Genomic DNA, 16,701 nt, shown 5'->3' with positions numbered 1-16,701 from the left:
AAGCTAGGGCAGTGGAAACTGCAAACAGAACACTTTTTTCCATGTACATCTGAGCCATGGAATACAGGAATTAGAATCACATTCTTAAATTGAGATATTAGAAATTGAGAGGTGTTTTATATCATTTTGAGGAGTAGCATAGCCTAGTGGTCAAGGGCAGAGACTGAAGCCAGATTTCTTTGGTTTAAATTCTGTCTCCACCACTTACTAGCCATGTGACTTTTGGCAAGTTAAATATCTATGCCTCCAGGTTATTCATCTTTAGAGTGGGAATGATAATTGTCCCAACCTTACAGGCCTGTTGTGAGGATTTAATGAGTAAATCAATGTAAAGTGCTCAGAATGGAGACTCACACATTGCAAGCACCATAAAGCTGTTTCTATCATTAATTAGTTAATTACAAAAATTATCTGATACCCTCATGGAATACAAAAAACTTTTGCTTAAAAATCAAACAAACAAAAACTAATGAAGTGAATAAACGATCCTGGTCAAGGGCAGTGCTATGCTGTTAAATGCTTACCAAGTAGCTTGAGGAAGTGTAAAGTCCTCATCTATGTATACAGATACTGCAGACCACCACATGATGTTACTGAAAATGGAGATGGGAAGAAGTGTACACAGTCCTCCTTGCGAGCTGATACTGGCTGGCTCTAACACACTGCTGGAATGGTGTCATTTTCAATAGAATTTAAGTAGATGGTTCTGGAATTGCACACCAAGTTTTCAGGTGAACATTTGAAGGCGTTAAGTTTTCCAGATATTTCAAATATTGTGAGCCTCACTTTGTAGCTCCTTTTAGCATGTGTGTGCATCTGTGCATACTTTAGGCCAAGAAACCAAGTATTTGATTTGTAGAATTATCTCTGTAAATAAATCAAAGAAACAAAATTACACTAGATGAAAATACCAGAGTAAGCCTGATGATCCATCAGATAATTTTGCTTTCTATGAGAAAATATTTTTAAATGACTATCTGAATTAAAAAAATGATTCTAGGTGTGCACCTCCAAGATGATATGCAATTGTACTGGTGGCTACAGCCCTCCAGATTGCAGGGTGAAATCCAGAATATCGCCTGAGGAACAGGGCAAGTATCTTTCTCTTATATATCCAGTTAATAGAATTGTCAAGCTTGCTTTCACAAAAACATAGTTAGGTTTTTTCCACTTAGAAAGAAACCAATATTTGTAATTCAAAGGTAAACAAATAGCTTCCAAAAGAAATAGAAACCAATATGCTTTCTTAATCTTGCTTTTCCCCCCCTAATATTAGCTTTTCAATATGACTGAAGCTGAGTATCTTTTAAAATTTTTATTTACTTGTGTCTGACTTTGTCCTTTAAATTATCCTTCAACCCTTTCCCACTTTTATGGTTGATCCTGTGATCTGAGCTCTGTATCAGCAACACACCCTGTGTCTAGCACTAATATGTGTCTGTTATAGAAGAAATAAGGGAAGTAGAAGATAAACCTTTAGTGTAAAGGAGTTTTCAGTTTAAATGATAAAAATCTATTAATTGCTGTTAAAGAGATGACAGAAGGATGCTAAAACAGTATGCTGTTTATCATGACTTTAATTTTTATCATTTATCCACTGATTAAGCAAATATTTCTTGAATTCCTAATATATACGCCAGATGCTTATCATATGGCACTAGGCATGTACAGACAGTAAAACAAAGCCTCACTCCTCATGGAACTTAAAGAACACCCAGTGCTAATTAGTTGCAGAATTAGAGTTAGGGATCATGTGTCCTATTTTTTTATGCCTGTGCCATCTTAGTAACACTGCAGTGACTGCATAGGTAAAAACAGATCCCTAATGTTGGAGAGCCAGCACTCTAATAAAGATAAACAAGATATGCACAGATACAGTAGAATTCTGAGATAATGCACCTTGTAATAACGCACGTTTGTTGGTTATATGTCTCTGAAGTTATGGGGTTCTACTTATACTGTAAGATTTTGCTGTAGCTGCTGTATAAGGTAGAATACATTAGAACTTCCTGGAACTTAGTGTCTGTTCTTTTAGAATGAGAGTTTATAGAGATAGCCTTAAGTATTATGATTCTATTATTATTTTTCATTGATACTTGAATTATGATGAAAATTAAGAACATTGTGATGTTTGCTGTAACTTAAAAGTACACAGCTTAATTTTTTTCTCTGATTTTTAATGTATTTTTATTTTTAGATTTACCCATGGAAAGAACTTCTGAGAAGGGTGGGAAGAAGCAGTGGCTTTTGGCTATCTACATTGCTTTACCTGTTCTTGTTGTAGCAACCATAATAGCTGCTTCATGGAAGCTTTCGAAAAAGTGGTTTAGCAAGAAAGAGGAATCCCGAAGTAGTGGGTAAATTAAATTTGTGTTCTCAAGTTAAACCATTTAAATCTAGTCAGAGGTAAGGCAATATTATGAACAGCAACAATACTTCACATTTTATAGGAATTTTGAATGCTACATCAATATCTCATTTAATTGTTTGAAATAGTTTTGGATATCCTTATTTTAAAGTTTCAAAAATTTCAGAATCTGGTTTAATAACTTGCCAATGTTATTGCCTCAGTAATTGAGACAGGAAGAATGGAAATGCATCCACATCTGTTGCTTTCACATGCCCAGTGATTCTCATTTCTACTATATACAAGCTAAACTTTTCCGATATATCATGGCTTTCTCTTTGTTGAAATTTCTGCTTTATATACTCTGAAAGTGAAAAGTGTTGGTCGTTTAGTCATGTCCTACTCTTTGCAATCCTGTGGACTGTAGCCTGCCAGGTTGCTCTGTCCATGGGATTCTCCAGGCAGGAATACTGGAGTGGGTTGCTATTCCCTTCTCCAGGGAGTCTTGACCCAGGGATCGAACCTGGGTCTTGCTGCACATTGCAGGCAGAGTCTTTACTATTTGAGCCACCAGACAGTGACTAAATATATAACATTCAGTGTAGTTATATATTCTTGGTGTATTTTCTTTTCATCATTAACAATTGTATCTTAAATTCTATTTTTACTCTTTTATATTGTTGTATCCCAGCTTGCTTTCTGCAAGTTAGATTTACCTGTTACATATTTTTCATCCCTTATTTTCAATCTTTCTTAGATTTTAGTTGATATCCTATAATCAGCTTTATATGAAAAATATAGTAGTAGAGTTTTCATATTTATATGCTTAATGTATGATCGTAGATATTCATGTTGAAATTTACCATCTAATTTTCTTCCTATTTACTAGCCTCTTTTTTGGCATTATTTCCTTTTCCCCAATTCCATTTTTTTATTATGATTTTTCTGTTTTCTTTTACTATTTTGTACATTTTTAATTCTGTTTTGATTGTTTTAATGATTTTTGTTAACTTGTATTTGTAGCAAATGTTGTATATACAATGTCTTAATTTAATCATTATATGTCTTCTGAATAAGACAAGGATCTTAGCCTTGTAACACTAATCTATCTTTTTCAATCTGTGTATCATTTGGTTTTTCAGTTTCCTCCAAGTAAATTTTGTGTTTTTTAAAAATTATCATTATTATATTTAGTTAACATTTATTAGAATTTCCTGTTACATTTTCCAGATTCTTTGCTTTACCATTCCTTTCTTTTAAATTTAGTTCTGAGATAATTTAAGAAATATAAAAGGCTTCCCTTGTAGCTCAGTTGGTAAAGAATCTGCCTGCAATGCAGGAGACCCTGCTTCTATCCCTGGGTTGGGAAGATCCCCTGGAGAAGGAAATGGCAACTCACTCTAACATTCTTGCCTGGAGAATCCCATTGTCAGAGGAGCTTGGCAGGCTACAGTTCATGGGGTCACAAGAGTTGGACACAACTTAGTGACTAAACCACCACCAAGAAATATAAAAAGTTGCAAAAATGGCATAGAGTTTCTTGGCTCTATCACTTAGGTTTTATCAATGATGGCATCTTACATTAACAGCGAATTTTCACAGCTAGGGGACTGGCATTGGTATAGTTTTATCAGTTAAACTATAGACCTTAAAGCTCAGCATTCAGAAAACTAAGATTATGGCATCTGGTCCCATCACTTCATGGCAAATAGATGGGGAAACAGTGGAAACAGTGGCTGGCTTTATTTTCCTGGGCTCCAAAATCACTGCAGGTGGTGATTGCAGCCATGAAATTAAAAGATGCTTACTTCTTGGAAGGAAAGTTATGACCAACCTAGATAGCATATTGAAAAGCAGAGACATTACTTTGCCAACAAAGGTCCATCTAGTCAAGGCTATGGTTTTCCTGTGGTCATGTATGGATGTGAGAGTTGGACTATAAAAAAACTGAGTGCCAAAGAATTGATGCTTTTGAATTGTGGTATTGGGGAAGACTTGAGAGTCTCTTGGATTGCAAGGAGATCCAACCAGTCCATCCTAAAGGAAACCAGTCCTGAATATTCAGTGGAAGGACTGATGCTGAAGCTGAAACTCCAGTACTTTGGCCACCTGATGTGAAGAACTGACTCATTGGAAAAGACCCTGATTCTGGGAAAGATTGAAGGCGGAAGAAGAAGGGGACGACAGAGGATGATATGGTTGGATGGCATCACTGACTCGATGGGCATGAGTTTGAGTAAGCTCCGGGATTTGGTGATGGACAGGGAAGCCTGGCATGCTGCAGTTCATGGGGTCGCAAAGAGTCAGACATGACTGAGCGACTGAACTGAACTGAACTGATAGACCTTATTCATATTCACCAGTGTTTACAGACGTATATATAGTCCATGGGGTGGTCACAAACAGTCAGACATAACTGAGAGACTCACTTATTTGTTGAGTATGTATGTGTGTGTATATATACATTTTTTTCCCTCATGGATCACAGCCTTGCAGTGAAGGGGCTTGTATAACTCAATGAAATGCTGTTCAAGCCCACACAAGACAGATAGGTCATAGTGTAGAGTTCTGTTAAATTATGGTCCACTGGGGGAGGAAATGCAACCCACTTCAGTGTTCTCAGTGCGAGAACCCTGTGAACAATATGAAAAAGCAAAAATATATGACACTGGAAGATGAGCCCCTCTGGTCAGAAGGTGTCCAATATGCCACTGGGGAAGAGCAGAGGGCAATTATTAATAGCTCCAGAAAGAATGGAGTGGCTGGGTCAAAATGGAAATGTTGCTCAGTGTGGATGTGTCTGGTGGTAAAAGTAAAGTTCAATGGTGTAAAGAACAATATTGCCTAGAAACCTAGAATGTTAGGTCCCTGAATCAAGGTAAATTGGACATGGTCGAGCAGAAGATGGCAAGGTTGAACATTGACATCTTAGGAATGAGTGAACCAAAATGGGTGTTAATGGGCAAATTTAATTCAGATGACCATTGTATCTACTATTGTGGGCCAGAATCCCTTAGAAGAATTGGAGTAGCCCTCATGTAGTCAATGAATGAGTCTGAAATGCACTACTTGGGTGCCATCTCAAAAATGACAGTATGATCTTGGTTCGTTTCCAAGGCAAACCATTCACCTTCACAGTAATACAAGTCTATGCCCCAACCACTAATGCTGAAGAAGCTGAAATTGACTGATTTTATGAATACCTAAAAGACCTTCTGGAACTAACACCAAAAAAGGTGTCCTTTTCATCACAGAGGACTGGAATACAAAAATAGGAAGTCAAGAGATACCAGCAGTAGTAGGCAAGTTTGGTCTTGCAGTACAAAATGAAGCAGGGCAAAGGCTAGCAGAGAATTGTAGCTGCCTTGGTCTCCCCAGATGGTATCACCTCAATTTGGGGAGACTTCTTTTTCTGCCTGGCTTCCCATTGCTGTGTTACAGCATGGAAAGTCTTCCCTGCAGTAAGAAGGGGCAATCATGGGTCTTTATTTCCTTCTCTCATAGATCACTATCTTGTCTAATATTCAGTATCTGAAAACCAGTGTTTAACATGTTTTGTCCAGATTTTCAGTTGTTTCAGGCAGAAGAGTGAAGCCTGTCTGTTACTCCATTTTGATCAGTATTGGAACTGTATCTTTGTGGTTTGTAACTGCACTTTCATAGGTATCTCTCCATCTCATATTCTGTTTGATTTTCTCAGATCATTCTCTCATATCACCATTTCTTCCTTCTCAGTCCTGTTCTAGACTTATGGATTCTATTCTTGCAAAAATCTCTATGGAGATTCTAAGTATTCTCAGAGTGTTTTTTTAATCATTTGTATTTCTTGGTGTGTGAGCTCACTGTTTGGCTATGGCTGCTGATGTTAACTACAGGGCTTTGTAATCAGAGACTCTTTTCTCTTCAATATCTATGATTTTCCCATGAGAATTCAGCATGCCTTGTGTTGAAGACTCACACATGTGGGTGGTTTCCTTTTTGCTTCTTTTAAAGCAAAAATATTTAAAGCAAATGCTCTGCATGGTGTTCAAGCCTTTGTAGGAGTGTGAACTGGCATCCTGAAAGTGCATTTTTTGGAGGCTTGGGACTCCTCAGTGATGCACTTTCCCCCATCTATCCATGCATGTTGCATATCCCCATTTTCCCTGCTGCATTCCAAAGGCCACTGGTCAGGATTTTTACTAGCCCTATTGAATGGGTGGTATGACCATTCATGGCTCCCAGGTTAAGTGGCTCCAGTTAAGGAGCTCACTTAGTTTCCCTACATGCAAAGTCCTCATAACTTATATCCTTCTAAGGAATGACTATTGAATCTCTAGTCCCAAAGTTGTATCATTGGTTTAGACACCCCTGCAGTCATTCACTTTTAGCTCCTATTTACCCTTTGAACTCTCTGTTTCTTCATTTTTACTAAAGAGAATTCTTTTCTTGTTAACCTCAGTTATATGTTAACTGTTCTTGCTGTTTTATTCAGACCTCCTCTATGAGGAATGGAAAGGGAAATTTTCCCACCAGTTCAGTATATCAGATTGTCTAGAAGTCTGTATGGATTTTATCTTATAAAATGTAACATTTCTTTATCAATGAATAAAAAGTTAAAAGTTGGGGTATAAAGGTCAGAATCAGGCATCCAGGATCAAACTGTTCTGTGTTCAGAAGTGATAAAGGAAAATCAAATCTGTGCCTTCTTGACAATTTCCTCAGTGCAGGTTTGAAATATGCTTTTTATGGATGAGGTACGCAGGTAAATAAGAATGTTTACATATTTGCATCTCTGTTTAGTGACCTTGCACATTGTTTTCTTTTTTGGTAACTAATCTTGTAAAACAGATAATACAGCTTATGAAATGGCCTGATTTTTATTTACGCAGTTGACAAGCTCTCTTACGACTAATTTTGGACACTATTTTCCATTTGTTTTATGTCTAGGTCAGAAGGTGACACTCACAGAAATGTTACCAGGTAGGTAAGCTGTTAGGCATCTTAAGACACATGTTGAAAATTAACAATGAATTAGTAATTCACAATGTCTAGCTACAGTTGGTAAAGTAATCCTCTGAAAACCAGGCTACTAATATATAGTAATCTGGTTTCTAGTAAATTAGTCTTCTATTCATTTAAATAAATGCTATTTTTTTTTCTGAGGAAACAAGGAATAAAATGGCTGACTCTAATAAAATTTAGAATATATATAATTAGTAAAGAAAAAAGGATGTACATGGGGTTTAGTCAGTTGTGTCTGACCCTTGCAACATCATTGACTCTAGCCCTCCAGGCTCCTCTGTCCATGAGATTTTCCAGGCAAGAACACTGGAGTGGGTTGCCATTTCCTTCTCCAGGGGATCTTCCTGTCCCAGGGATTGAACCCAGATCTCCTGAGTTGCAGGCAGATTCTTTACTGACTGAGCTACCAAAGAAACCACAGCTTGGGTTATATTCATGTACAGCTTGGGTAAATAAGCAAGCAAATGCTTGATATTTGATAGACTGTACATGACTGAACTCATGTATAAATTTCTATGGTAGTTATGGATTGGTAAGAACTAATTATATCTACTTCCTGTGTTGTTTTTTTTAAAAATCAGTGATGGATAGTGTATTGTCCCCATTAATATTTATTAAATAACAAATTCAGTCCTTACTGATTTATAACTGGTCCACCAACATGGGAAATAGATGGGGAAACAGTGGAAACAGTGTCAGAATTTATTTTTTGGGGCTCCAAAATCACTGCAGATGGTGATTGCAGACATGAAATTAAAAGATGCCTACTCCTTGGAAGGAAAGTTATGACCAACCTAGATAGCATATTCAAAAGCAGAGACATTACTTTGCCAACAAAGGTCCGTCTAGTCAAGGCTATGGTTTTTCCAGTAGTCAGGTATGGATGTGAGAGTTGGACTGTGAAGAAAGCTGAGTGCTGAAGAATTGATGTTTTTGAACTGTGGTGTTGGAGAAGACTCTTGAGAGTCCCTTTGACTGCAAGGAGATCCAGCCAGTCCATTCTAAAGGATGGAATCCAGCCCTGGGTGTTCTTTGGAAGGAATGATGCTAAAGCTGAAACTCCAAAACTTTGGCCACCTCATGTGAAGAGTTGACTCATTGGAAAAGACCCTGATGCTGGGAGGGATTGGGGGCAGGAGGAGAAGGGGATGACAGAGGATGAGATGGCTGGATGGCATCACTGACTAGATGGACGTGTGTCTGAGTGAACTCCGGGAGTTGGTGATGGACAGGGAGGCCTGGCGTGCTGCTCTTCGTGGGGATGCAAAGAGTTGGACACGACTGAGCGACTGAACTCAACTGAACTGAACCAACCCAACATCCAGGGTTTCCCTGGTGGCTCAGCGGTAAAGAATCTGTCTGCAATGCAGGTTCGATCCTTGGGTCAGGAAGACCCCTGGCAGAGGCCATGGCAACCGACTCTAGTGCTCTTGCCTAGAGAATCCCATGGACAGAGGAGCCTGGCAGGCTGCGGTCCATAGGATTGTACAGAGTCAGACATGACTGAGACGACTGAGCAGAAGCAGCATACCAACATTTCAGTTTATCTGTTATAACTTTTCAGTCGCATTACTTTCAACCTTTTATTTAATTTGGTCTCTTGAAAATAGCCTGCCAAAGATATTTTAAAATCTGTAGCCTCAAGTGTCTCAGTAGTTGAATTTAGTATGTCTATATACTTATAATGTTTGCTGGTATGTTTAGAATCAATTCTGCCATTTTGTTTTGTTTTTTCTATTTCTCATGCTTTTTCAATATTTTCTTTTCTTTCTTGTGTTCCATTACACTGATTGTGCTTTCAATGTTTTTTTCTTTCCTTCTATCAATTTGGTCATTATGTGTTCTAATTGTATTCTTTTAGTGATATTCTTTAATTATTATGTTATTATATTGTGTTTTATTAAATTATTTAAATATAAAGTTATAATTTTAGATACAAAAGTACTTATAATCTTCTTCTAACAATTTATGGATATTAGCCCAGTAAACCTTACACTCTTTTATTCACTCTTTCATAGTATTGTCATTTGGTTTTTTGTTGCTTCGGAAATTTTAACCTGATACAAATAAGTCAGTGTTATCATTATTATTATGTTTAATCATTATTATATTTAATCAAAACATACTAAGATTTCACTATATTTTGTCACTTTATTTACTCATTTTTTTATAAAAAGGAAAGAAATTTTTTTAATTTTACAGTTCAGTGCCTTATACAGCCTTTTTAGAATTTAATTCCATATTTTGATGTTCAATCTCCCTTTTGGTGAAGTACATTGCTGAACATTTCCATCAGTGAGTCTTTGTGTAGCAAACTGTTTATCTTATCCACCTAAAATTGTGCTTATTTCATTCTCAAATGTGAGTTTAGGTAGTATGGACTTCTTGTGTGTGTGTGCTGACATCTGGGTTTTATTTTTTTAAATTTTTAATTAGAGGATAATTGCTTGTTGTGTTGGTTTCTTAGTATGAACTTCTATGTTGAGAGTTATTTTGTTTCCACTATTTAAAGGTATGTAAGTATAGTGTGGCATTTATTACTGATGATGATAAATCTTTTGTTAGTGTGTTGATTCATTTATTCCTTTAAGACTAATATGAATTTTACCTAGTTTTTGTATTTCTGTTGCTGTGTAACAATTTACCACACACTTAGTAACTTAAACCACATTCATTTTCTGTGTGGAAGTTCTGTAAGTAGGAAATCCAGGTGGATTTGACTGGGTTGTCACAAGGCTGACCTGAAGGCCAGGCTGGGAAAAAGTTGTAAGAAAAATCCAGTTTCTTGCAGCTTTAGGTCTGAGGTATATCTTTCTGTGTTGCCTGTCTGCTTGGGGCCCTTCTCTCTCTTTCAGAGGCCACCTGCATTGCTACTCAGGTACCTCCCTTCACCTTTAAAAAAATAAGGGCATAGAAGTCTTCCTAAGGCTTTGACTGTCTCTTAACTTCTCCCTTCTACCAGCAAGAGAAAACTCTCCTTGTAAAGGGCTGACCTGACTGGGTCAGCCCCACCAAAATGATCTCTGTATTTTAAGGCCAACAGATTTGGAGCTTTAATTACATTTGCAAAATTTTTTCAGAGCAGTACTTTGAAGAGTATTTCAATAACCAAGGAATGGGAACCTTAGGGGGCCATGTTAGAATTCTGCCTATCACAACCTCGACATTTATACATTGGCCTCAGAGTTGTTATTTTGTTATAATGTATTCTGGTAGAGATTTTTTGTAAAAAATCAGGAACTTGACCCAATATTTTCAAATTTACCTTTTATGCTTTCTATTTCCACTTTTTCAAACTATCATTAGAAATATCACTTCCTTCCCTGAAATTTTCATTAGGATTTTGTGTTATTTTTACACCATTTCTCTATGCGTCAAATAGGAGGTGGAGATTACCCTCTCAATACAATCTGCCTAATTGTTTAGAAGTCAGTGAGGGTGTTAAATCACCACCTGCAGTAATTTGTTTACTAGTGGGTAACACATCAGGGTAGAACCTAGAGGCCAGAATCAGGTATTCAGAATCAAGCGTATATTCTTTACTGAGAAGTAACAAATCAGTTTTCTTGCTCCTCTATTTGGGAATTTGAAATTTATGTTCTCTATGGACATGGTATATGGATAAAAAGCAATGCTATAATTTGCAGACTGTAACTTAGTAATCTTTTGAAATGATTCATTAGCGGTGATTAGTAGTATAAAAGAATTAATGTAGGTTACAAAATGACCTGACATTCATTGGTTACAGAGGCACACTTTTTTTAAAGTATTAACTTTGAAGCATTATTTTTCACTTGCGTTTAGGTCCACATCAGAAAGTAGCAGCCAATCAGATACTGTAAGGTAAGTGAATTAGAAAGGATTTCTTAAAATAAGATGAACAAATTGATATTCAACAAGTCATTGGTAAGTATTAATTGCACAGCAACAATTGATAAGGTATACTACACATATAGCTTCTAAAAGAGATGGTTGGTTCTCTTTCCCCTTAATATTTTTAGTAGTGAGCAAAGAACCTGCCTGCCAGTGCAAGAGACATAAAAGACACAGATTTGATCCCTGGGTCAGGAAGACCCCCTGGAGGAGAGCATGGCAATCCACTACAGTATTCTTGCCTGGAGAATTCCTTGGACAGAGGAGCCTGGGAGGCTACAGTCCATAGGGTTGCAGAGTTGGACACAACTGAAGCGACTTAGCACAGCACACACACACACACAAATTCCTTTTAGTATTTTCTAACTAATAACAGTGAGTGAGTGTCTAAATAAATAAATGCTTTCTTCAGTTTGTTAATGTATTTTGGGAGTTTATTCTGGGGACGCAAAGGAGTAAATGATTGGTGAAATGTTTATGGTGCTAACTCATAAATGGAGAAGTTCACTTCTTTATTTGGAGACTCTAGAAACCCAATATGTATGCTCTTTAACAACTGAATGAGTGCTTACCCTGGTCACTTGAGAAAAATTTGCTGAAGAAAAAGGTTTAAAGGGAATAATAATTCTGTGTGTTACATAGCCTTTCAGAATTACAAAGTAGTTTTTTAAAATCTTTTTTATTTTGTATTGGGGTATAACTAATTAACCAAAAATTAGTTGTGACAGTTTCAAGTGAACAGCAAAGGGACTCAGCCATACATACAGTTACAAAGTAGTTTTAATTAAGTCTCCCTCCATTTCCTGAAAGGTGGATATGTCTGAGTAATAATACAATAATTGTTTAGTTTTCCACATCCAACAGTTTGGGATGGTGTTATTCCACCTGTGTGTGTGTGTGTGTATGTACGCTCAGTTGCTTCAGTGGTGTCCAACTCGTTACACCCCTATGGACTGTAGCCTGCCAGGCTCCTCTGTCCGTGGGACTCTCCCGGCCAGAATGCTGGAGTGCGCTCCTGTGCCCCCGTGATTCCACCTAGCTTCCTCCAAAGTATACTGCTGTCCCAGACACACCCAAATGTACAGAGTAGGATGTCTAGGCTGTACAACAGGGCCATTTAATTTCATTTATTCCGAATAGGTCTTCCTCTACCATTATAATGCATTCTTTTTTATCCTTTATCTCTCTTTCATTATTATGATCTTTTCCTTTCAGTGACACTTATAGAGTCATGAGTTACTCTCATTAAGCTAAAAATAAAAACTGATTTTCATTAGTATATCCTCTGAGTGTCAGGGAGTCGTCATATGATCCTTAAACATAGTTACCTTTTCCTCACATTGGATGTATGTCCTATTACACTGTTACCATAAAGGATAAAGGCCATATATATCTTGCTCCACACTGCATAGCCAGCATGTAGCAGAGTTCTTGGTTTATGGTAAGTGCTCAATAAACGTTTGTTGAATAAAGGAATTAATTAATTAATCTTTTCCACAGACATGCACACAGGCAGCCAGACCAAAAAAAAAAAAAATCCACAAACACAAAAGTATAAAGACAAATACGCAGACACACACACACGTATGTATATATAACTCTTTAACTGCCTCCATTTCTCCCTCTCATAGCATCTCTCATCCTGGAACCTTGTCAACATAATTCATCTCTTCTAGGATATTAATTCACCTACACTGAGTGAGGGATGATAGCATAACCCACTGGAATATGTACATTTCAACTAGAGTAGTTCGGGTATAAAATGGCTTGATTGTCATTCTTAAGGTAGGCATGTTTATTCGTATTAACTTTTAGACATTTTTATTTTTATTTAGATCGAGGTCAGAAAGTAGTGCCCAAACAAATCACAGCAGGTAAGTGACTTAGGAAATGTTTCTTATAAGTAAGTCAAAGTTGAGAATGAACAAATAATTGCTTAATATTTTTGAGCAGCTACAATCGATGAAGTACTGCAGTAAAAACAACTTACTAATATTTTCCATTTTGGGAATGAGTATTAATGAACTTAGTCTTTTCTTCAGTTTACTAAATTTTTATTGGTTGCCTACTCTTAATACATAGGGAAAAACTAGTTAAGTCTAATGAGAGGCAAGATATTTATAATTATTTTATGAAATTAACATAATCAGAGCATTTTTTTGTGCATGTTTTGTGATGAAATACACAAAGATAAATATTTCTTTTTTTTTAGATCACATTTATACCCACAAACTCAATATGAACAACTGAGTAAATTATTACCACTCTTAAGAGGAGTTTATCTAAGAGACAGTTATTATAAACTGAAATTCTACATGTTTCATACTCCCCACCCCAATCCAACAGCCCACAATTGTGTTAATACAGAGTTCTCATGAGTTTTCAGTTTCCTATGTGGCCTTGTGATCCTTCCAAAGTCATCGAATATTTACTGATCTGCTAATCTTCTTTTCTCCCTTATAGAGTTTTTATTTACTTGTACTGCTTGGCATTTCCCTTAAAGTGTCTTCTTTTAGTTACATTCAATCCACTGATATTCCAAAATCTACTTTATATCCACAGTTGGTTTTCAGGCTGCACCACTACATTAGATAGTTTCTATCCTCCCTGATGACGTCACTCCCTCCATTCAGGAAGCTGTTGACATTTCTATTTCCTTTATTTTGTTCTTTTTTTTTTTTTTTCATAATGTCTCCTAACATAGTTACTCTTTTATAGACATTGCTTCGTACAAACTAAGTGTGAAGAAAAAGGCAGATGTTCTTTATTGCCTCTACTCTCACCATTACCAACGGATTTGTAATATAGTGCTCAAACACTCCCTGGAGAAGAAACTGGCAACCCACTCCAGTATTCTTGCCTAGAGAATCCCATGGACAGAGGAGCCTGGTGGGCTATAGCCCACGGCGTTGCAAAGAGTCGGGCATGATGGAGTGACTTCACTTTCACTTTCTTGAAGAAGGCAATGGCAACGCACTCCAGTACTCTTGCCTGGAAAATCCCATGAATGGAGGAGGTTGCTAGGCTGCAGTCCATGGGGTTGCAACGAGTCGGACATGACTGAGTGACTTCACTTTCACTTTTCACTTTCATGCATTAGAGAAGGAAATGGCAATCCACTCTAGTGTTGTTGCCTGGAGAATCCCACGGAGGGTGGAGCCTGGTGGGCTGCCATCTATGGAGTCGCACAGAGTTGGACACGACTGAAGCAACTTAGCAGCAGTAGCAGCAGCAGCAGCTCAAACACTAATACTTCCAAACTGATGCTCCTCTAGTGCATTACTTTGCCAATAAGCTCTGAAATTGCTTGAATATAATGACTGTGTGTACTTTGTTAACCAACTTGTGGTTAGCACCTAGCAGAGTAAATGCTCACTAAAATACTTGCGTAGTGGATGAATATCACATACATCTTGAACTTTACATACACACATGATCGACGTTATAACTACTCCAACTGTCCACTCACATTATCTCTCATGATAGAATATGTCATTTGCATAGTCATCTTCTACTGGAAGTAGTATTCAAGACTGAGGGATAATCACCATCCTAGGACAATGTATATCACATTTGAAGTGTGTGGTCTGGAGAGTTAACCCATTAGTCTAGCTTGTGTTTCAGTTCAGTTGCTCAGTCATGTCTGACTCTTTGTGATCCCATGGACTGCAACATGCCAGGCCTCCCTGTCTGTCACCAAATCCCAGAGCTTACTCAAACTCATGTTCATTGAGTTGGTCATCCAGCCATCTCATCCTCTGTCGTTCCCTTCTTCTCCCACCTTCAATCTTTCCCAGCATCAGGGTCTTTTCAGGAGAGTCAGTTCTTCACATCAGGTGGCCAAAGTATTGGAGTTTCAGCTTCAGCATCAGCCCTTCCAATGAATATTCAGGACTGATTTCCTTTAGGATTGACTGGTTGGATCTCCTTGCAGTCCAAGGGACTCTCAAGAGTCTTCTCCAACACCACAGTTCAAAAGCATCAATTCTTCGGCGCTCAGCTTTCTCTGTAGTCCAACTCTCACATCCATATATGACCACTGGAAAAACCATAGCTTTGACTAGACGGACCTTTGTTGGCCAAGTAATGTCTCTGCTTTTCAATATGCTGTCTAGGTTGGTCATGACTTTTCTTCCAAGGAGCAAACATCTTTTAATTTCATGGCTGCAGTCACCATCTGCAGTGATTCTGGAGCCCCCAAAATAAAGTTTCACTGTTTCCATCGTTTGCCCATCTATTAGACATGAAGTGATAGGAGTAGATGCCATGATCTTGGTTTTCTGAATGTTGAGTTTTAAGCCAACTTTTTCACTTTCCTCTTTCAAGAGACTCTTTAGTTCTTCTCTTTCTGCCATAAGTGTGGTATCATCTGTATATCTGAGGTTATTGGTATTTCTCCCAGCAATCTTGATTCCAGCTTGTGCTTCATCCAGACCTGTGTTTAGCATAAACCAAAAAGCATTCTTGGGTTGTTCTTTCTGTTAAATTTAATAAGCTAGCAGACACATTTGCTCTGCCTCAGTGTTATAGCACCCATGTTTTCCTTTCTTCACTATTTTAAAAAGTTTGAAAACCAATGGGAGATGTTGATAGAACCAACTTCTCAGGTAAACACTACCAGGACAAAAAAAAATTTTAAGCCAGAAATCAGATGGGTTAAATATAAAGTAGTCTGACAAATCCAGATATACAAATTCTTTTATTGATTTGAGGGAGAACTAACTGTATTAACCTACTCCAGTCTTTTTGCCTGGAGAATCCCATGGACAGAGGAGCCTGGAGGAGTAAGTCCACGGGGTCGCAGAGTCAGACATGAATGAATGACTAACACTTCACTTTCTACTTTGTTAAATAGGGGAGTTTCGTGGTCAGAGTAGTAAGAAAAACCTCCTTTAAGTTTTGAAGATGTAAAGCAGCAGATGTAGGAAAGGATAGGAAGGGTAAACTTATGCCACTCTTATCACTGATCCCTCGCTAATCTTACTGCCTATTTTATGTTCTCTGTTAATTCAACTCAGTTAATTTATTTTCAACTTATTTTTTTACTCTTTCATTGTTTTGGTTGGGGGATCAGAAATAAGAAATCTGTGGATGTAAAAGTAGAAAAGAGGCTCAAGAGTTTGGTTTTGACTTTTGATAATAATGAGTATAAAAAATGTAGCAGATATTTCCTTTTCTACTACAATTTTGAAGGGAAACAAGAAGAAACTGCCGTAAAAATCCATTTTTTTCAGAGTGTATTGTCTCAAGCTTAAATTTATTTAGACCCAAATCACAGAAAAGCAGTGAAACACTTAATAGTAGGCAAATATATTAGGAACTATCTCTTAAAATAAATATGCTTTAAATTAAAATGAAGCTAATAATCCACAACTAATTCCTTAATATTTATTGGTGAATTGGTAAAGTACTTCACCAAAAATAACGCATTAATTTTTACTAACCTTGATTACTGAGTATTTAAATCATTTTTAAAG

The 16,701-nt window shown here is 37.2% G+C and overlaps 1 protein-coding gene across 1 annotated transcript in view; it reads left to right on the top strand.

Annotated features, from left to right (window-relative positions):
- Positions 1 to 16,701, top strand: part of LOC102191489 (disintegrin and metalloproteinase domain-containing protein 32) — a 214,423-nt gene that overhangs the window by 196,426 nt on the left and 1,296 nt on the right. Inside the window, exons 18-21 of the mRNA XM_005698845.2 lie at positions 1,001 to 1,091; positions 2,198 to 2,357; positions 11,156 to 11,194; positions 13,060 to 13,098. Coding sequence (XP_005698902.2) covers positions 1,001 to 1,091; positions 2,198 to 2,357; positions 11,156 to 11,194; positions 13,060 to 13,098 — 329 coding nt within the window. The remainder of the gene's footprint in view (positions 1 to 1,000; positions 1,092 to 2,197; positions 2,358 to 11,155; positions 11,195 to 13,059; positions 13,099 to 16,701) is intronic.

This window comes from Capra hircus, chromosome 27, assembly GCF_001704415.2.
Source record: "Capra hircus breed San Clemente chromosome 27, ASM170441v1, whole genome shotgun sequence".
Lineage (NCBI taxonomy): Eukaryota > Metazoa > Chordata > Mammalia > Artiodactyla > Bovidae > Capra > Capra hircus.
Note: the sequence above shows the minus strand (reverse complement) of the source record. Positions and strands in the feature narration are given on the sequence as shown.